The sequence below is a fragment of the Monodelphis domestica genome, chromosome 5 (assembly GCF_027887165.1).
Source record: "Monodelphis domestica isolate mMonDom1 chromosome 5, mMonDom1.pri, whole genome shotgun sequence".
NCBI classification, from domain to species: Eukaryota; Metazoa; Chordata; class Mammalia; order Didelphimorphia; family Didelphidae; genus Monodelphis; species Monodelphis domestica.
In genome coordinates, this window is record NC_077231.1 from 129811363 (window position 1) to 129834374 (window position 23012).

Sequence of the window (23012 nt, forward strand, 5' to 3'; positions counted from 1 at the left end):
ATAAAAATCACATAAAATGAAGTTCCCCTTTTTCCCCTATCACAAAAAATTTAATTCATAATTCATTTAAAACTGAAAGGACCCTCAAGAGATCATCAGTTTCAGTGTTTAGACTGTTAATGTCGAATGGTGTGACAGAAAAGAATAGTTGATTTGGAGTCAAGAGAAGGAGATCTAAATTTGAAGTCCAATTCTGATATTTAATGTGTGACCCTGGAAAGGTCATTAAACTTCAGTTTCCTCATCTTTAACATGAGGATAATGATGTGTCTGGTGTCCAACTTACAGTTTTTCATACAGAAAGCCCTAAAATGATCTATCAGTTGAGTTGTTATCTCCCCACAATTCCAACACTGGAGACTTATCAATCTATTGGACCAATAGTTTAAATATTCAGTATTCCATTATAAAGGGTAGGTTACCCTCCATATGTAAGGGATTGATGCTACTGTTACAAGGTAATAAACTTCCTATATGCAGTAGTTCTTGTCTCCTCCACTCTCCTTGGCCCATATTTCTCTAGGTTCATTTTAGATTTTTAAATGTAAATTCATTTGCAAATAATATTTCATACATTTATCACAAAGAGGCTTGTTGTACTCATCCACATTTTCCATCAAGATTCTTATCTCCACAATTTTGCATAACCCAAAGGAAAAATATATTTTAAAATACATTAGCTGAATGAAATACAATTTTAAAAGATATAATATTAAAACTCTGGGTGGCCACACAGTCCTCAGTGCCATCTCCACTCCAAGTGGTAGCATCTGCTCCCTCCTCCCCCTACCTTATAAGTTGAGTTCCCAACTTTACTTTCTCCAGGGGAACCCAGGTCACATATGGAGGTCTGAAGTTCTCCACTTCCCCACTTCCAGTATAATTCTTTACCTCCCAGGTTACCATTCTGTGAATGTTTGCCACAGAGACATGAGACTCAGGAAAATAACCAAATAGATTCTTTCCCAGAATTCACCAGTTTAGTGATTTGGAAGTTGTAGACTTCTAGGAGAGAGATAAAGGAAGAGTTTCCATTTTGAGAGCTGTAAAGAAGCTCAGGACCAGGTTGCAATATTAGAGATATACATCTTTTTCCTACCCTGCCTCAACCAAAGTGGAGAGCAGCAACACAAGCAGGGCCAGTGGAATCAAATGATCCTGAAGAGAACTGGTGACACAAAATTACTTCACACACACCAAATCTCTGAAATCTTTTCCTGTTCCCTCCATTCTTTGAAGGGAGTTTGGGGAGGAGAGAAGAGAAGAATGACCTTCTATTACATGCAAAAACCATTCAAATTCTTTTCTCCCCTCTCAAAATGAGTGGAACTTGGTGGGGGGGAATTATTTTATTTCCCATCACAGCCCTTAGAAAGACCATTTCCTTATAAATTATTTGATATTCAACTGTTTATTAATACTGCTGTTACTTGGACTAGTATAATAGCCCTTAAACAAAGACCTGGCTGGTTTGTGTCCTGACCCAAGCAAGACACATCAGTGCTTTTGATGGAGAATTTCTCTTTCTCCTCTCTCTCAGACAAACCCCATATTTTACAGTTTCCTTTTTTTAATCCCTACAAAGCCACACACATGTTCAGAAAATATCTGAGACAACCTGTTTTCTTCTTGAGAAGATCCTTCCAGTTTGGGAAGTGAGCAGGCTGTTTAAAAGAATAGACAGAGAAGTAGGCTCAGTGAAAAAAACAGCATGGAGAAGGAGATAGCTGACTGAGTTTCATGGCTATGGTCCTCGATTTACAAGAAGCAGCTACAATCTACCCTTTTGCTCACCACATTCTATCTCCTTTTTGCAAGTTCCTGGTTGACATGTGTCAGTGTTGACATAGCCTTTCACAGTGTCATAGCTTATTATCCCAGTTCTATCTCTTTTCCAAATGTGAAAGGAGATGCTCTTTTCCCCAGAGAAGCCACATCTCCAGTAGTTTGGGGATCAGTAAGTGCCTATCTTGCCCAGCTTCTTCCTCAGCTACCTTCCTACTACTTCACTAAAAATGAAGCTGCAAACCTCACCCATCATCCCCCGGACTAGTGAGAAAAACTATTGTGCTCAATGAAATTTCGTATGGGGAAAGTCTCTGTCAGTTAGGGCCAGGGACTTTGGGAGCATTGCAGTTATTGAGGCAATGTGCCAAATTGTCAGGAAGAAATGTTAGCACCAAAAGGAGTTCCCTACCAGACACCTCCAGTGAGGCTATCCCCACATTATCATTACCTTTCTGCAAATCGGACTCTTGCCACATCTGGGGGGCCCTGTCCATCTTTTAAAATACTTCAAACCCTGAAATCAAGTACACCTGCATATATTAAATGTGTCCTTCTCTCAACTCACACAGTCACATTGGGGTGGACCCTCATCACCTCTCACCTGGACTATTATTATCACCTTTTCATTGGTCTCAACTCAAATCTCTCATCTCTCCAATTCATCACCCAATCGCCAAATTGATTTCAGGGAACTTTTCACTCACACCACAGTCAAAGTCTCAAAGATTATTAGAATAGAGATCCATAACTAGAAGGGATTTGAGAGGCTATCAATTATAATACCCTCATTTTACAGATGAGGAAGCTGAACCCCAAAGTGACTTGCCTAAAATCATACAGATGAGATTTGAACATAAGTCCTCTAACTCCATCATCATGGTTCCTCCCACTTTACCATGAAAGAGAAGGACAATCTCGCCAACATCCTCCCGACGTCTTCCCACTGTCCAGGACCTCACAAATTCATGATATCCCCATACTATCTATCATATCTTGGGCAAGGCTTTCTGTGCTTCCTGACAGCAATGGTCTCTCTTCCATTATTCCTGTGCTATAAGCCCTGAATTCTAGACACATGAGGTGGGTCAAAACATCTCCTATTCTTATGCAAGAAAAAGAATGAAGGCCATCCAAAATCATCACCCCAAATCTCTCCATCACCAGCTCATTGCCATGTAGTCTCTGATGTGCTTCATTAGCCTGGCTAACTAGTATTATGGCCAGGTAATCCTGACCTGGTCTCACAAAGTCTTTCAGGTATCTATGTAACACACTAATCTATATGTATCCTTTCCACTAAGTACATTAGCTTGAATTAGTGATAATGGGGCTTAGACTTTGAAATGATGAGTCAGTCGCCTTACTTGCCAATGAACAGAAAGAGATGATGACTCAGTAGTAGATATTTAAGACAGTAACTTCAACCTAAGTGGCATCTTCCTTTCTAGTTTTGGATTTTATCAGGTCTATTTAGGGTTTGGGAAGAGCAATAGTTTGCCCTATCCACCAACCTGGCTACCAGGTGACTGAATAGACTGAGTAGACTGAGTCCTACTGAGATCATTTTGAGCCTGGATTTTAAGCTGCCTTTTTTGTGTTTGTTCCTTCCGTATCTTATATGAATAAGTATCCACCCCACAAGATAGCTTTTGGGGGTAGAGACAATCTTGCAATTTAGAAAGGTCTAGAGGTCCTGGGTCCTTTTGGTTGGAGTTGAGTGGATACACTCAGGCAAAAGTCCCCAACATTTAGTCCAACCCTTGAAGATGGCCACCAGTAAGAGGATAGGATCATTTTGCCAAAAATCCCTGACTGGCAAATGTTTGGACAATACAGAGTCAAAGTAAAATATAGTAATAATTTATACAGCAATTCTTTAGCCTACTTTATGTTCCATTGAGGTTAAATATCAATCTTCCAAGATATTGTAACAGTAGTTATTAACGTGGGTTACTAAACCTTATTTAAGTTTTTTTTCTTTTAAGGTTTTTTTTTTGTATCCTGGGAGCCTTTTTTTTTACTTTCAGGATATATTTTGTGTTTAGGAAATAAATGTTCTATACCTGATTTAAATTAACTATAACTCTACCCTTTAAGAAGACATGAAGCAAAACCTAATCATTAAGCAATTTGTCCCTAGGATGTTGGGGTGAGTGTTTAATGAGTCAAAGAATAGAAATGGGTTAGTCTAACACCTGACATTAAAGACCAGACTCCCTCAAGGTGATCCTAGTTGGTTTCTATCTCATTGGTCTAGAGCAAATGGGTCTTTGGGGAAAAGGAATGGTTATAATGCCCCAGTCTCTTGGGTCCAGCTGGGTCCTTAATGTTAGACTAGCTTATTATGAATCTTTATATCCTTAAGATGTGTACATCTGGGGGCAGCTAGGTGGTTCAGTCAATAAAGAGTCTCTCCTGAATATAGGAAATCCTAGATTCAAATCTGACCCCAGATATATCCTAGCTTTGTGACCCTGAGTCAGTCATATAACTCTAATTGTATAACCCTTACTACTCATCTGCCTTGGAATAGATACATAGTATTGGTTCTAAGGTGGAAGATGAGTTTATTAAAACATGTTTACATTTATATAGAATTACAATAATCTTGATTGTCTTTTTTATTTTGAAATCTCTTCTTTTATCTTTGCATGGACATTGAAGATAAAGTGCTGGATTTGGACATAGAAAACTTAGCTTCAAATCCTACCTCCTAACCCTAGGCAAATCACTTAACCTCCACCTCTTCTAGTCCAATTTCCTCATGTGTAAAATGGAACTAATATTACCTGTAATGTTTGTTTCACAGAGTAGTTATGAAGCTCAAGTGAAATAATGTCTGAAAAACTCTCTGCAAGCTTTAAAATGCCATATAAATATTTAGCAATTATTAACAATTGGAAGCATGGGCCAATATTCAGAAAATTGCCATTAAACATACCCTTATTGAAAGTATAGTTGGATTATAATGTTTAAATTCACTTGGAGAGAAGTTTAATTTTGGATTTCTTAGGATTTCTGGTTTTAAAAGATATCCACAGCCACCATTATCTAGAAATTTTCCATTGTACAGATCCATAGGCACTCCAGGGGTTTGGAAATTTAAGGCCACTGTGGAAAAAAAATTCATTGTCATGATTTGAGGAAATGAAAGCTGCATTTAAGAAACATCTAAAGAATTAATCCATTTAAAACTACATTTTAAAGCATATATAACACTGGAATAGTATTCTGTTTTTGGTAGTATATTTTCCTTTTGTCAGTTATCCAGAGGCTGACATCATTTTTTGTGAACCTGAGTTGGAAAAATGATTAAGATAAATGATGATCCAAATCACAGAAAACTTTATTCTTTTAAGTCATATTCAAAACATATGGTAGTAGAGAAGTGGTTAAGAAAGGAAAGGGCTAAAAAAACAGCAGAGGAAAATAATCATTAGGATTCATTGATTAATTTCTTCTGATATTCCTCAACTCTTGAAGAGGTAAAAGTAACATCAGAATTACAAATTTCTGAAAAAAGAGATTGCTTCTAATTGATAAACTAGGGAACCAGGAGAGCTTGACAAGAAGGACAGATGAGTTCTGCTTTCAATATAATAGTTATTCAGACAAGACTTAGATAGGCTGCTTTGCAAATAGGACTAAATTGCTAAAAATCCTGGTTGTCTGTGCCTTTTCCTCAGCCCTGACAGTGAAGAAGTCACTTCATTCTCCAAACTAGAAGACAGGTTCAAGTCTTATCTACTGGATGCTCCCTGCTATCTTCAAATACATCCAGAAGGTACTCCCTCCTCTTTCTGCCTCTTAGCTTCCCTGGCTCCTCTTAAAATTTAAATCTAATCTTATATTCATCAGGAACCCTTTCCCAGGTCAACTCTCCCTGACCATGCACTCCTAGTGCCTTCTCTGCAATAACTTTTGATCTACTGTGTATGTATCTTACATATATTTATTTACATGCTATCTCTCTTCCATTAGAAGATGAGCTTCTTGAGGTGAAAGGACAGGAGGCTTTTCTATAATGCCAGTGTCTTGTATATAATAAGCATCTACTAAATGCTTGTTGACTGAGTGAATCTCTCAATACTCTAGACAACTCTCTAAACCTATAATTTGCAGAGCTGGTATTGACCACAGATAGACAGTTTCCTCACTAGTAAGTGCCCTTGACCAATAAAATCAATGGTTTAGTACCAATCCCTATCTCATTTGATGAGAGAAATAAGTTGAGAACTTTTCACAGAAAAATAAACCTCCATGATGTTAAGAGAAGCCCCAAATAGTGAATCTAGAAGTAATGAAACAACAGACCTATGACCAAGGCTGGGTGTATAATAAAGCGTGAAGTGAGCCAACTTTATTTTCATTGTCTTTTAATCTCTTTGAACCATTAACATTTCTGTGCCTTACCTCTCAAAATCTTTTACAGTCATACTCTGGGTCCTTAAGGGTTTTTTTTTTTAGTCTTTTCTTTTTTAATCTAAGAATTACCTCTCTTTTTTGGAGCACATGATTTTTAAAAAATATTCCTACTCAGCCTCGGTCAACATTATCAGATGTCAAGTATATTACTAATTCTGAGAAGGGAATCAACATGTAGTGAATTACCAAAAATAAGATTAAAATAAAGTTTTCTTCATTTCATAAGTTAAGAAGCATCTGCTCAACATACCCATCTGACATCCTACATTCCAAAATTCTTGAGGAATGTAATTAGAAGAATCCGTTCTGGTTGCCTTTGGATATATTCTCGTAATGAAACTGTTAGTATGTGAGATAAATTCACGAGCTAAAAACAAGCATTATTGGAACATTGTGAATTATTTCTTCATTTGAAATAAGTGAAACAAGTACTTCTTAATTATCTCCTTTGTAAGAAGCCATATTATTAATCCCTTTCTTCTAAAATAAATCTTTTAATATTCTTAATAATTCCAACATATCACATTAGTAAACATAGGTACAATGAAAACAATTATGCCTTGAATTTGTATAGTGCACTATAGTTTTAAAAGAATTCCTTATAACCCTGTGAAGCAGTCAGAGCAAAGATTTATCCCATTGGGTTTCTATCATATCAAATTGCCTTTAAATCGAAATTATGAGATTATAAGGAATCAACTTGGTAAAATCACAACTATAGGAAAAATTCTATTACATCAATAATTAACCCAAAATTCTTTAGTAAAATATATTAATTTGGGGTGGGGGTTAATTTATTTTTTAGTTTAAGAATTAAAATAATTTCATTAACAGAATAAAAATTATATGAAACCAAGAGATATCATTACAAGTAATGAAGAAATATTAGAAACCTTCCCACAAGGAGAATTTCTTACATTAAGAAATGCCCCCCAAAAGCAAGGAAATAAATAAACAGTTATAAAATTTCTGCTCTAAGGCTAAGTGATTATATTTAGAAAAAAAAATGAGCCAGCCCAAACAATCAAAATTAATTAAAGAATCAATGCACAAATAAATAGTAAAAATACTTATTAAGTGTTTACTATGTGCTAGGCACTGGACTAAGCACTAAGGGATACAAATACCAGCAAGCAAGACAACTTCTGGCTTCAAGAAGCTTGCTTTCTAAAAGAGGCAAATTGTACATATAAAGGAATGGTAATCAGGGATAAATGTTTTCAGCAGGGAAGTTGAAGAAATGCTGATTGGAGTAAAAAGGCAGCTTGGTTGGTCTACTCTATATACTTTTACCAGAATGGTAGTATTGATTAGGTTACTATTCTCAGAGCTGGAATTAAGCCTAGGCTGTGAAACCAGGTGATTACCAAAACTTTTGGGCTCTCAATAGAAATAGAGAAGTAAGAAAAACATGGATTTTGAGAGAAAGATGATCATTGCTTTGGACACATAGATTTTGAGAAGCCTGCATGAAATCCAGGTAAAAATGGTAGGCAGGTGTTGAATATTCAGAAGTATAGAATTTGGGAGAGATGGGTATTGGCTACATAACTCTCAGAGTCATGTAAATAGAAGTGACAATGAAATCCATGAGATTTGATAAGAGTATATCAGGAGGGTATAAAGAGAGAAAAAGAGAGAACAGACTCTTAAGGCTCACCAAGGCATACAGAGAGGGACAAGGATGATCATCCAGTCCAATTTTATAGATTTTAAAAAATGGGCTGTAGAGATATAAAGTCACTTTTGCCTTAATCTACCTTCCATCTGAACTAGACCACTTGCTATTTCCTCAACTCTATATTTCATCTCCGACTGCCATGTTTCTGCAGAAGTTGTCCTCAGTTCCTGAAATGATTTGTCTCCTCACCTGTGACTTAGAATCCTTGTCTTGTTTCTAGATCACTTCCTATTAAAAAATTTTTAATCTTCAGTTAGTAGCACCTTCTCCTCCCTCAAAGCACCTAGTATTTACATATGAATTTCCTTACTTGCATATCCTAATAGAATTCAGGCTCCTAGAAAGCAGGAATTATTTTCTTTTTGCCTCTGAAAATTTACTGCCAGGTAGTTTCTTGCTTAGAGTAAGTTTTTTTAAATGTTTGTTGAGTTGTCTAAGGTCACAGAGGTAAGAGGTAGTAAAGCTGGGATTGGAACCCAGGCTCTCTGACTCCAGACTCAGTGCCCTTTCCATCGCACCATCTTTTCATTGTCTTGTCCAGAAATACTATGAAGGATCTTAGCACTAGAATTAGAGGAGCTATTAGAGGCCATCACTTCTAACCTTGTTTTATAGATGAGGGAACTGAGGCCCCAAGGGCAAAATTTGCCCAAGACCACAAAGACAGTGTCAAAAGTAGAAAAAAATTCTTTTTAAGCCTTTGCCTTTCATCCTAGACTCAATACAATGTATGGTTCCTAAGGCAGAAAGTAGTAAGGGATAGGAAATGGAAACTCAGTGACTGGGAAAGGATTGCACAGCTAAGAAGTGTGTGAGCTCACCATTCAACCCTAGGACCTCCCATTGCCAGGCTTGGCTCTCTATCCACTAAGCCACCTAGCTACCTCCAAGAAAAGTCCCCTTTAGCAGCAAGATAGAAGCATATAAGATGAATACACAAAAATAATCAGCATTTCTAAATATCACTAACAAAAACCAGAAGGTAATAATAATGAGAAATGTAATTGAAACAACATGTAGCCCTAACCTACCATGGAACAACTATAGAAATAAAGGAAGAATTAAATATTTGAAGAGATCTCTATGTAATGCATAGAATGTTAGTCTTGAAATCAGGAAACATGGGTTCAAACTCGACCTCAGATATATCAGTTTGTATGATGAGTGAGCCACTTCAACACTCCTTTTCCACACCTAAAAACATTTATACTACCATCTTCAGAGAGTTCTAGTGAGGAAAGAACTGAAGAAACCCTAATGCTGAATATACATGCACAGTGTGTTACTATTGCTATTTTCTTTCCAAGTGTAGGTCAAGACAAGAGAATAACAAATGATTGCTATTCAAATTCATTTCTAAATATAATGCAATGTCAATCAAAGTAATAATTGACTACTTTATAAAGGGTAGAAACCAGACCTGTGATTTCCTTAGTCAGGAAACTCCTACAAAGTCAGGGAGATAGATATCACCTCTACAACTTTTTGTAGCCTTAGAGAATTGATTAAAATAGTGAGAGGTGAAGGGATTTGTCCAGTCACTAATCAGCAAGAAACAGCTTGCACCCAGGTTTTCCTGATTTCAAAACTGTCTCTGTTCACTACACAAGTGGTGTCAGATTCAAAGAGAAACAAGAGCTACTAAATTGTATATACAGATACTTGCAGGACATATATTAACTTGGAAAATCACATACTGACATTATTTATGTTTGATTGCATTTTTGTTTGCCCTGCCAAATTTTGTCCTAATTACAATTTCATCTGATCTGGCTGGTGTTGAGGAGTGACTGACCCCTCCCTCCTCTACCCTCTACCATCAAAGTGTGGCACACCCTCAGGAGTGGAACACTTCTGTACCACCCATACTGCCTCTTTTTTAAACATAAAATTTACACAGAAGAATGAATGAACTGATGAGCATCAAATGGAATTAGGAAAAAGCAGGAAAATTATACTACAAATCAATAGTTTTGAGAATGGCCTGATAAAGGATACAAAACAGAAAAATAATTCTTAAATAGTTAGAGAGCCATGCCTGGAGTCAGGAGGAGTTAGGATTTGTCTGCTCTCAGACACTACTTAGCTGTGTGACCCTAGGCAAGGCATTTGACTCTGTTTGCCTATCCCTTGCCCTTCTGTCTTAGTGTTGTTATTAAGATAGAAAGTAAGGGTTTGAAAATAATTTAAAAAATTCTTTGGAACAAAGTAGATGTAACAAATTTTAGATTAAAATCATTCATGTTTGACAAAGCCAGACAAGTAGGTGGCATAGTGGAGAAAGTACAAAATTCCAAAGTCAAGAAGACCTAAATTTAAATCCTGTTTCAAACATATTCACTATGTGACCCTGAGCAAGGCACAATCTTTCTTAGACTCAGTTTCCTTATCTATAAATTGTAGTTATAACAGCAGCTACCTCAGAGAGTTGTTGTAGGGATCAAATGGCAAAATACATGTAAATTGCTATATTAGTATTAGCTATTATTATCCCTACATTTTATGGAAAATAATTTATTCAACAAAAACTATATGGTACTAATTAATGTCATAATTAGTATCAAATTTATTGGGTGCTCTGCATGAAAATTTACCATAAAGAATCCTATATCTATCATGATTATAAGAAAAATGTTTTTATATTCAACAAAAACAGAAAATTGGGGGAAGACATGAATTCAATTGTATAAAAATGAATTTTATGTGGAAAAATACATCGAGAATAAAAAGGGAAGACCCTTGTAAGAATAGAACTTTTACTACAAACACTGATGAAAATTTAAAACCTGAAAGAAACCTGTATGGAGCAGACAAAAGAGAAGCAATCAAGGAATATTAGAAAGGGATTCTCCAAAGGAACAAACTATCAATAATATATAAAACTATTCAAACTCTAAGAATCCAAAATACAAATTCAAACTACTTTGAGGTACCTTACACAAAGTAACAAAGATATTTCACTAATTCCACTCAATTTCATCGAGGATTTATTGCCTCATGTATAATACATATACGCATACACACACCCACAGTGTGATAAGTACAAGGGCAAAAACAAAATAAAATTTAAATTCAAAGAGCTTAAATTATACTGGAGACAATACAACTGTAGCCTGGATTTCCAGTATAGTGATCATTGCCAAAAGGTGTTTCCTAAGCAAGGAAATTACATAGTATGACTTATGCTTTAGGACGATTATTTTGGCAGCCAGTTGGAGAATGAACTAGATATAGAAGAGGCTGGAAGCAAAAAGATCAATTGGAAGATTTCTGTAATCTTCCACCTAGATGAAAGATAATGAGGAACATATCTGGTATTTATAGGTCTATGTCCAGTGCTGAGACAACCATAGGGGGCAATATTCTAACAGTTACCTCCTAAAAGTCTAATTGTTCTTCTATGTGTCAATTTTAAAAATTCTTATGACCAGGGATGTGCTAGTAAATATTTAACAACCAACTTGCTAAAAGTTTAATCTACATCATAAATATTTTCTTTATCACTTATTAAATGTAGATAATCAACAAAAAAATAAATCAAACCAATTTTTATGTTTGCAAGTTTCTGAGGTATAAATTTGCATTTAAAATTTAACAATGGACCCTACAAATCCAAAATAAGCTAGCCCCAGGACACTGCTGCTTTTGATTCTGTCTCCCTACATTTCTTCTCTGATTAAAAATCTGCAGTTGTTTCAGCAGATCCAGATATATGGAGATATAGCAATATAACATAAGCTCAATGACCTTCACCATCTAGGTGCCCCCTCTGGATGCTAGTGCAATAGAGGTCTCAGTCTGGGACCTCGTAACAATATATGGGTACAATTAAAACCCTTGTTTTGTCTGTCTCTGTTGATATGTGTCATGCAGTGCTTTCCTAACCAGAAATAAGCCCACATTATTTCATTGAAGAATTTTTTTCAGTCCCTTCATGAATGCATATGCTCATTTGTAATATGAAGCACCATAATTATACCTGCCATGGGACTATCCATGACCTTTTGAGTTTTATTAATTTTATTATTAATTATTAATTCTAAAAATAGTAATCATCAATTAATTAAAATTATTGGTTAATTAAATATTATTCATTTTGAAACTTTGGAGATTGTGATGGTAAGTTAGGAAGTATTCTAATGAGTATTCTAATACTTAGTAATTGCTTCCTGATCAATTTCAAATATATCATATATATATTACATATAGAATGTACTAAAAAAACCTGAAGTGGATAATAAGTTATTATAACCATGGCATTCTTTAGAGTCAAAAGACTAACTTGAGAAAGTTAAATAAGAATTTCAGTCTATAGAGGCAGCTGGGTGATTCAGTGAATTGCGAATCAGGTCCAGAGATGAGAGGTCTTGGGTTCAAATTTGGCCTCAGACACTTCCCAGCTGTGTGACTCTGGGCAAGTCACTTAACCCCCATTGCCTAGCCCTTACCACTAGGACCAATCACAGTATTGATTCCAAGACTTAAGGTAAGGACTTAAAAAAAAAAAAGAATTTCAGTCTGAAAAAACCTTAATAGCACATTTGTTTTGCTAACCTTGCTTACTGTGAGATTTGAAGTCCTCATCAAAGAAGCTTTGACCATCTATGTGGAAGAGTGAACCCAAGCTTTCAGGGAGTTTGTGGAACACTATCTAAAGTCATGAGAAGAGGCCAAATAAATTTGCAAAGTTAGCTATAGGATAATTCTGCCTCTCTCATCTTTCCATTTCTCTTTCATGCCTTCAACTAAGTACAACATTGAAAGTTCCCAAAGTGTAGATTTTGGAGCAAAGATAGCAGCTAACACTTTGTCATCCCCCTAATCATTACCTATGTATTTTGGGAAGCAAAAACAACTGATGAAACATCACCAACATATGTTAGAGATGGAATCTTTCTTATTGAGAAAAGAAAGCTTGGAAGCCATCTTTGATGTTGCCATGTCTATGAGCCATCTGGACTTCTGTCACACTATGCAGTTGATCTGGCACATCAGGTACCAATCCAGATGGCTAGAAAATCAATTTAAGCTCTAAAGACCTTTGCTCCACCTCAATTTCCAAATGTTGCGAGGGCCCATATGACTACAAAAAATAGCCTTCAATAAGTTCATTAGGCTACATAAGTTTTTATATAAGCTGTCTTTTCTTTCTTATGTGAGGCTGCTGATTTACACAAAATCAGTCATTTATAACAGGATCCACTTCTAAGTGATAGGGAAATGTGGGCAAAGGACCTTAATCTATTTTCCTACTAATTTATCTCCAATCCAGAATTTAACTCAGACATATAGCATCACTGGGAAATGTTTTGCTCTTTTTATTTTGTTTTTACATCATAAAATAGTTTGGAACTACTGAGTGGAGGGTCTAGTTTCTTAAGATCTATTGAATCCACTCTTCTCCACATATTAATTTCTGAATGCAATTTACTATCCCTGTGCAACACCTATCTAAGATATATGAACTAATGGACTTACTCAATGAAATCCTCATCCAAAATTGCAAGACAGAATCTGTGCGATACACATCTTCATCTTATTGTTTATTCCTTTGTGAATTATTGGACCAGTTTCTTGAGTGATCATGGATAAAATTTAATAGGTCCCAGAGAACACTAAATGATGTCATTCTTAGCATTATTATTACAAATTAAATAAATTTTTAAAGAAAATTGCAGTTAAATGAAAAGATGGCTCACAAATTTCTCCTTAAGCAAGTATAAGAGAAGATGGAGTTGGCTCTATACTGCCCTCAAATGACTTCATTTCATGAGTTGCTTGCTTTGGATTATTTATGATGAGCAAAAGGAAACACTGTGAAGATAATTACAACTTATGTGTTCTTTTCTTTTACAAAAGATAAAGTAGAAAATTCTACAAAGAACTGACAATATCCTCAAAAACAAGTTAGCAAAACCTACAAAGGTAAAGAGATGAAAGGAAAATTCAATTTTAGATATGATGTTCACTAAAAAGAAAGAACTGGTTGCTAAGATAAAAATTATGGAAACCATTTTAATTCATGAGAAACTTAATTGTTGCGTTATATCTACATGCCAGGCAGTATGATAGGCACTGGAGATAAAGGGGCAAAAATGAAACGATCCCAGTACCTCAAGGCACTTATATGTTATTGGAGATAAACAACATAGAGGCATTATGATAGAACAAATGCACCAGAAAACCTGGAATTGAATCCCAGTTCTGCCATTTGTTACCTTTGTTACTCTAAGTAAATTTCTTAAATCCTCTGGGTTTTGTTCTCCTTATCTGCAAAAAGAAGAGGTTGGATTAAATGACCTCTCAATTCCCCTTTTGTGCTAAATCTTTTATCCTATGCACTGTTAAATAAAGACAAAAAATATTTTAATGAAAGTAATAACTGAGGAGTGTCTCAAGGAAGAGAATTTGGGTTCAGGTATGTGCTATTTTTTTATTCCTTTTCTATTTGAAACTTTTTTTAAGTTATTAGGCCACAGAAATTCAAAGAATAAGAATTATTTTTCCTCCAACCAGAAAAGAAAAACAATTCTTTCATAAATATCACAATAATGAAGGCACAGAGAACACTGTCTCTATCTTTTCCTTCATATATCTCTTTTATCTCTATCTCTTTCCCTATACCTCTCTCTTTTCTGTCTGTCTCTGTCTCTTTGTCTCTATCTTTTCTCTCTCTATATCTCTTTTCTCTGTCTTTCTTTCTTTGCCTTTATATCCCTTTGTCAATCTTTCTATTTCTGTTTCTGTAACTCTTCATTTCTCTCTGGCTCCATTTCTATCTCTATAACTATTCTTATTTCTCTGTCTTTTTCTTTCTTTCTTTCTTTCTGTCTGTCTACATCTCTCTCATTCTCCCTCTTCCTCCTCTAACCTCAAAAAAGAAAAAAAAAACATATCAAGTAATAACTTTTTCATTGACCTTAAGGAAAATGTCATTCTTCAGTAGGCCAAGAAATCAACACAAACAAACTTTGTTCTGGTTCTGATCATTGTCAATTTGGAGATATTGGTTTCTGAAGAGTGCCTTGGGGAGAAATGACTATTCCTTCCTACAATTTGCCATGGAGGGAAAGGAAACCAGAGACAGTATGATGTATATCTTTGAAAAGCAAGTTCAAAGGAAAAGAAGGATTTCATTGACTAAAATGCTACTCAGAGGTTGGTCAAGGATGGATAGGAAACTCTCAAGAATGAAATTCTATCTTGGAGGGGATGTGGCAAAATTGGGACACCAATGCATTGTTGGTGGGATTGGGAATTGATCTGACCATTCTGGAGGGTAATTTGGAACTATGCTGAAAAGGCTATAAAACTGTGCATACTCTTTGATTCTGTAACTACTGGTTCTATATACCAAAAATATAAAAAAAAGGATAAAGGACTTACTTGTACAAAAATATTTACAGCAGCTTTTTTTGTGGTGGCAAATAATTGGAAATTGAGGGAATGTCCATCAGTTGGGGAATGGCTGAACAAATTGTATATATGTTGGTGATGGAATATTACTGTGCTGTAAGAAATGATAAGCAGGATAATTTCAGAAAAAGCTGGAAAGATCTACATGAACTGATGCAGTGCAAAATAAGTAGAACCAGGAGAATACTATACACATGATCAACTGTGACTTAGCTAAACTCAGCAATACAATGATCCAGGACTTATGACAAAGAATGCTATCTACCTCCAGAGAAAGAATTGTTGGAGTAAGATGAAGATCAAAGCATACTATCTTTCACTTTAGGTTATTTGTGTTTTTATTTGGGAGTTTGGGTTTTATATGAATATTCTTTTAACAACAATGACCAATATGGAAGTATGTTTTGCATGATAATGCATGTATAATCCAGATCAAATTGCTTACCATCTCCTAGAAGAGGAGGGAAGGGAGGAAGACAATTTGGATCTTTTAACTTCAGAAAATATATATTTAAATTTTATTGCATGTAATTGGGAAAACAAAATTATTCATGAAATTAGAAAAAGGATGAAATTCTAAAGACACATCTAATGTGGACTGCTGCATTAAAAAGATTACATTCAAAGTGGTGTGAGGAATGATTTGGAAAAAAATAAGAGAGTAGATGGAGGCTGGGAAATTATAGTCAGGATCTCATTACTATTGTTAAAGTGTCTAGGTAAGAGGTGAGTTCTTGAACTGAATTTGACAAAGTAGAACTAGTAGGAGCAAATTATTAGAGATAGTGAGGATTTGGTGAAACATCCAGGTCTAGTAAGCACCTAGAACTAAAGAACTGGAGCTCAAGAGGAAGGTCAGGAATTGCTATATAGATTTTGGTGTGAGTATATAGATTTAGGTGTTATAGGAGTGTCATTCAAAACCTATGTAATGTATGAAATTCAAAGAAGATAAATATCAAAGAAAATAAATAAAAATTCAAAGCATATAAATATGAGAGATAAGGACAGAACTTTGAGAAACTCACATTTAGAGGGAAAGGGAAAGATAATGAATAGGAAAAGGAGATAAAGAAAGGTCAGAAAGTAGAATTGAAATAGAATAATTTAAGAATCAAAAGGAGAAAAAAGTATGCAAGAAACAAGGATGTCAGCAGTGCCAAATGCAATAGATATGCCAAGGTGGGTAAGGCCAATGGACTTAGCAATTAGGAGGTCAATGGTGACCTTTGGAAAGAATATATTCAATAGAATAGTGAAAACAGAAACAGGAGAGATATCCCTAATTGTGGGCAGACAGCTTGATTGTCTAGTTCTTTATTCACAAAATCAGAATGGCGAAATGTTTCCCCTACACCATTATTACATAAATAAATTCCAACTTGGTCACTTATTTCTTTTATCATGAAGTATGATGAGCAGCTTGAGTACCTATCCTCCCACTCTTATCATTTTCTAAGTAGGTGGGAAAGCACTTAAGATAACTCTTTGCCAGCCTCCTCTAAGACTGGGAGTTTTAAATGAATTAGCAATATATTTAAACTAGATTTAAGATGAGCAGGATTGGCCAGGAATATCTAAAGAGGAAGGAATTGGACAGAAGAGAGAACAGCTAGGGCAAAAAGGGTTGTCTTCCTCTTTCAAGCTGGTAACAAACAAAGGTACTAAGAAGGAAATATTGAAGGTGAAAATAGGCACCACAGTATGAAGAAGGGAACCTTGATCTGAAATGTGTGGAATGAGGCAAATTATCCAATTCCTTCTTTCTTCAGCTTCCCCCATTTTAAAGGGGGAGGGAGGGAACTGAACTAATAATTCCTGAGTTTTCTATTTAACTTTAGGCAGAATAACAAATAGAGCAAAGGGCCTAGAATTCAAATCTGCCCTCAAACTAAGTTAGTGTCTCTGGGCAAGTCACTTTATTTCTGTTTGCCTCAGTTTCCTGAACTCTAAAATGGGGATAATAATGGCATCCTCCCAAGGTTTTGTGAGAATTAAATGAGAAAATAATTGTAATGCACATAGCACAATGCCTGGCACAAAGTAAGGAACATATATATATATATGTATATATATATATATATATATTAGTAGTAGTATAGTAATTGTATAGTATGATATAGAATAGTATAATTATAGGGATAAAATGAAGTTTTCCATGGAATTATGAACATATAATATATTTCAAATATATGTATAAAGATACATATATATAGACCACCCTTAGGTATTTAATGGTGAAAATTAGATTTTAAATAAATGAATATTGTGAATAAATATAGAATTAAATATAATATGGCTAAAGAAAAAGAAATTACCTTTCTGTTTGGAAAGTTTTCTTGCACGCAACTCCCCAATAGAATTATTCTCATTGAATTTCTGATTAATTTGGGCATGATGAAAGCTCTTGAATTTCTCAGCTTTGGTGTAAATGACAAGATCTGACAGCTCCAAGGATAATTTCACCTTCCTAATCTATAAATAGAACATAATTATTTCACAATGTTTTATAAGTTCTTTCAAAGAAAAATATTTTCCAAATCAAAGAACTATACTTTTAATCATGTGATCTTAGCATATTATTGGCAAAATTACCATATAGAAATCATTTAAATCTAGTCAATATATTTCCTTTGCAAATATAAAATGAATATTTAATGTTAATATGAAAATAGCACAATTGCACATCACATAATACATCATAATAAATAAAAATAAATGTGATGCAAAGATGCTAAATATTTCCATTTTTCACAGTGAGTTCTCATTAAGCATATAAATTGGGTCTATAACATTTTGTGGATATAAGAACAGTAGCCAGCACCCTGATACCCATTAGAAAAATAACAGAATTTAGAATAAAAGGCCTGTAATTTCCCTTATGTCTAGTCATTACCAGGTATCTTAAACCTTATATAATACTGCAGAGAACTGAAACCTTTCTCTTTTTTCGAAAAAAGGAAAAAAAAATTGTAGTTCGGCATTCTAGACATTAAGGTTGTTGGTCTTTCCCAAAGCTCTCTCCTTGAATTGAACTAAAGAAATGGTTTGGATCTTGCCTCTGACAATTGACAGTTGTGCCATCATTAACATGTCAGTCACTTAAACTCTAGTCACTTAAACCTGTTTCTGATTTCTCAAAAGAGTAAAATAACACTTGCTCAACTTACCTCACAAGATTCTTGCAAGGAACATACTTTATAAATATTTAAGCTATCTTAATGAGAGAAAATTTTATTGTTGCTTTAAGAAAGTCAGAGTGTATGGAGGAAGTATTTCTCTGGCTCTAAAAGAAACTGCTGACAGTTCTTTGTGCTCCTGGGTCCCCAGGTGGGTCACCATCATGATTCCCAGGAGAGCAACCACTTGGGTCATTTTCTTTTTATTTCCCTACAGGCCAAATCTGCGCCACATGGTGCTAGAGGCAGCATGCTTCAGCAGACGGATTATCAACCCTGGGTTTGGGTCTGCTTCTGCTATTTATTTATTCTGTGATCATAATCAAATCATTTAAGTTTTCAGGGGTTCATTTTCTCCTCATCATTATCATCAATAACAATTTATTAAAAGTCTACTCCATGTCAGGCACTGGGACACAAAGAAAGACAAGACATTCCTTGACCTCCAAGAGCTTATGGTCTCTTGGGAGAGACAACATGCAAACAACTATGTTCCATTGAACTACAAACAGGATGAAGAAGAAATCATCCACCAAGAGAAGGTACTAACAATAAAAGAGAGTGGTGGAAGTTTAACTGGGTTTTTAGCTGGGAAGCCATGAGTCTGAGAGGAGAAAAGAGGACATTCCATGCCTTAGGGGAAGCCAGTGGAAATGCCCAGTCAGGGGAATGGAAGTCTTATTTGAGGAACAGATATAGAGGGGCTGGTCACTGGATCACAGAGTACCTGGGGAAAGGGAAGAGGTAAGGGATAAGAAAACTAGGGGGCAGCTAAGTAGTACAGTGTGTAGAGTGCCAGGCTTGGAGTCAGAAGGACCTGGGTTCAAATAAGACCTGATACTTCCATGCTATGTGACCCTCTAGCCTTTGCCACTCTTCTGTCTTAGAATTGATCCAAAAACAGAAGAGAATGGGTAAAGAAAAGAAGAGAAGAAAAAAAAGGAAAGGAAAGGAAAGGAAAGGAAAAAGAAAAGAAAAGAAAAGAAAAGAAAAGAAAAGAAAAGAAAAGAAAAGAAAAGAAAAGAAAAGAAAAGAAAAGAAAAGAAAAGAAAAGAAAAGAAAAGAAAAGAAAAGAAAAAGGAAAAGGAACTAGAAGGGAGGGACCTAGGATATGAAGGCTTTTAAATGCCAAGATTTAATATTTGCTTCTGAAGGTGATAGAGAGCCACTAGGCTTCACTGAGGTGGGGAGCAGAAGGGAAGAGTCAGGTCTGCACCTGAGGAAAATCAGTTTAGTGGACTGGAGTGGGGATAAATTTGTGACAGGAAGACCAACAGACAATCTATTATAATAGTCTGATAATGAGGAGATTAATTCATTCTCCAAATAGTTTAGATAGATAAAAACAGAACCAGACTGGTGACAGGATCAGAGGAAAGAAGAGTGTATATTCAGGAGATATTACAAAGCTAAAATTCACAGGCACTGGCGACAGAATGGATGTGGGGTAGGGGGAGAGAGTGAGTGAGAGTGATGAGTAGAGAACGACTCCTAAGTGGGGGTCTTGGTGGACTAGGAAGATGGAGGTACCCTGGCCAGTAACAAGAAAATTTGAAATGGGGCTGAGTTTAGGAGGAAAAATAAGTTCGCTTATGGTCATGTTAAATTTAAGATGTATATGGAGCCTCTAGGTTGAAATATCTATTAGGCTGTAGGAGATAGGAGAATGGTAGAGGTTAGAACTAGAGAAGTAAAGTTGAAAAAACATTGGCATAGAGGTTATTATTAAATATAGGGGAGTTGATGAGCTCATCAAGTGAAATAGTATAGAAGAAATTTTAAAAAAGGACAGAACAGAGCCATGTGGAACAGCAGAATTAGTGGGCATGACCTGGATGCAGTTCTGCAAAGGACACTAAGGAGGAGCGGATGGATAGGTAGAGTATATTACAGTATAGTTGGGAGGCAATTATTATTACTATCTGTACAGGATGGGCTATCAGACTGAGGTGATCTGAAGTATACAATTGGGTAGCATTATCATTTGTATCATATTCGCTCATCCTACCCAGGGTCAATTACTGTTTTTCCAATTATTTAGATCCAGTTTTAATTGTGTGAAAAGCATTTTGTAGTTGTGTTCATATAATTACTGTGTTTGTCTTGGCATATAGATGCCTAAATATTTTATGTTGTCTAGAGTGATTTTAAATGGAATTTCTCTTTCTAATAAAGTATACAATTGGGAAAAGAGAAAGCTTTCATAAAATACATATAAATGTGCATGTATATTATATATATGCATCAAAGTTCTCATTTTGTGATATCATGAGATGTAAGGTATGACTATGTTGCTACATTTCTTTTTTTTAAAATATTTTTCCATAGTTTATATGGTTCATGATTCCCCCACACTATTCTCCCTCCCCACCAGAGCTGACAAGCAATTCTAGTGGGTTATATGTGTATCATTGTTCAAAACCTATTTCTATGTTATTCATATTTGCAGTAGAGCAATCTTTTAATACCAAAACCCTAATCATATCCCCAGAAAACTATGTGATCAGTTATATGTTTTTCTCCTGCATTCCTGTTATTGTTACATTTCTTAACTGAAGCAAAGGAGGTCATTTGAATAAAGGAAGTCAGGAATTAATAAATTTAAGGATGCAGGGAAATTTGCCAAGGTCAAAGAGGAAGACTGATTCATAGAGAATATAGAGGAAGAAATATACAGAATTTGGTCAGATGTGAACATTTTCCAAATCACCTAGTTAGATGAAGATCATGATTGATGTCAAGATCATTCAGCTATCCTAAATATCTGTAGTTCAATTATTCATTGCTAACTACACCTGGATAATGAAATCTGCCCTGAGATTAGGTAGGGGGAAAGTCCATAATTTCACTAGTAAACAACAGAAAAGGGAAAATTATTTAGTGGAAGCCTATAAGAGAAGCAAATTTGTCATGGTCATGCCCCCAGGCCATGAAGCTCTATCTCACAAGCATTGGCTCTAACACCTAAGTATATCAATAACAGGCTAAGTAGTGTTTTTTTCTTTTTCATTGGATCCTTGGTCTTCTCCAATAAATGGTACAGATCACAATCCATCCCCACCTTTTAATCCTACATGTCTCTGAGCAATTTCTCTCCCAAATCCTTCATAGAAGGTCTGCCCAATAACTTGGGATCTCTCTCTCTCTCTCTCTCTCTCTCTCTCTCTCTCTCTCTCTCTCTCTCTATCTCTATCTCTCTCTCTCTCTCTATCTCTCTCTCTCTCTCGATATTAGGGAGTACAGAGGCTGCCTATGAACTCTCTTTCACCCTTACCACATGACAAGCTTAATTTATTTTCCAGTTCTCTGTTGATATTCTTGAAGCTATTTCTCCAGTTCAATTCCTCGTTCAACAAGCATTAAGACTTCTATTAGTCTGGCTCTATGTTGGGCAATGGAGATACAAAGAAAAAAATGTCCCTGTCCTTAAGGTTCAATTGTTAGTATGTTACTGCCTCCTCACATATGCTTTATCCTCCAGATTGTTTTTAGGTGACCTACAATTTTAATTTTTCTCATATTCCAGTATTCTATTACTAACAGTTATTTGACACCCCAGGAAAATGAGAGATTGGGACTAAAACTGTGATTTCGGTGGATAGGGAGCTGTCAGATAAGGAAACTCCCTCTAATTCATATGAGAACCTTCTCTGCAACATACAGTCTTAGAGTTGCCTAGAATACCTTAAGTGACTTGAAGGTCACATACTACTATGTGTCAAAGATGTGACTCGAAAGATCTTTTTGGCTCCAAGTTTAATTTCCTGTCTATTATACCATTGATATTTTTTAAAATGGAACTCTGTTTTAGGGAAAAGCTTGAGAACATTACAAGAAGAGCACAATTTCAACCTAGCCTGTGCTCTTATTTAGTTCTTGTTCTAGTTGCAGTAGAAAACAGAACAATTTTTTTCCTATTAAGTCTAATTTATTTATGAGATATGCCTTTATATAACTTTGACATACATGGTGCATTTACATGACACTTAACTTGGGAAAAAAGGCAAAAATAGCATATATATTCTAAATATTTATACCAGCTCTCTTTGGAGTGCCAAAGAACTGGAAATTAAAGGGATATCCATCACATGAGGACAGGCTAAGCAAGTCAAGGCATATAATTATGATAGAATACTACTACTACTACACTGTAAGACAGGAAAACAGATTAAATTTGGAAAAACATGGGAAGACCTACATGAAATTATGAAGAGTGAAATAAACAGAACCAAGAGAACATTGTATATAGCAACAAAAATATTGTTTGAAGAATAATTTGTATATGTCCACCTACAGAGAGAGAACTAAGAAACAGAAATAAATAAGACACACAAACTATATACACATAAGACTCTTTTTCCCTAATGAGGGGGAATGAAGGAAAAAGTTAATTAGTTATTTTAATTTAACAAATAAATAAATTTAAAGTTTAAAAACTAATTGAAAATAAAACTTAAACATTGTACTCGGGTTCTATGATGGATCATTTTTTTTTCAAAATTGTAATAGCTTACATTTATACA

General features: G+C 35.3%; 1 protein-coding gene across 25 annotated transcripts in view; it reads right to left on the bottom strand.

The window, feature by feature from the left end:
- The window catches only part of PLCZ1 (phospholipase C zeta 1), a 107705-nt gene that overhangs the window by 43908 nt on the left and 40785 nt on the right, over positions 1 to 23012 (bottom strand). For 23 of the 25 annotated variants that reach the window (XR_008912195.1, XR_008912196.1, XR_008912193.1 and 20 more), the window contains 3 exons: positions 17629 to 17785; positions 6464 to 6580; positions 4730 to 4899 (listed from right to left, as the gene is read on the bottom strand). Coding sequence is in view for 18 of the 25 variants with exons in the window: in XM_007503591.3 (XP_007503653.1) it covers positions 4730 to 4899; positions 6464 to 6580; positions 17629 to 17785 (444 nt within the window). In the remaining 7 variants the exon portion in view is untranslated. Of the gene's footprint in view, positions 1 to 790; positions 1006 to 1418; positions 1665 to 4729; positions 4900 to 6463; positions 6581 to 17628; positions 17786 to 23012 lie in introns of those variants that run through there. The other 2 variants (XR_008912197.1, XM_056799309.1) reach the window with 2 other exon arrangements.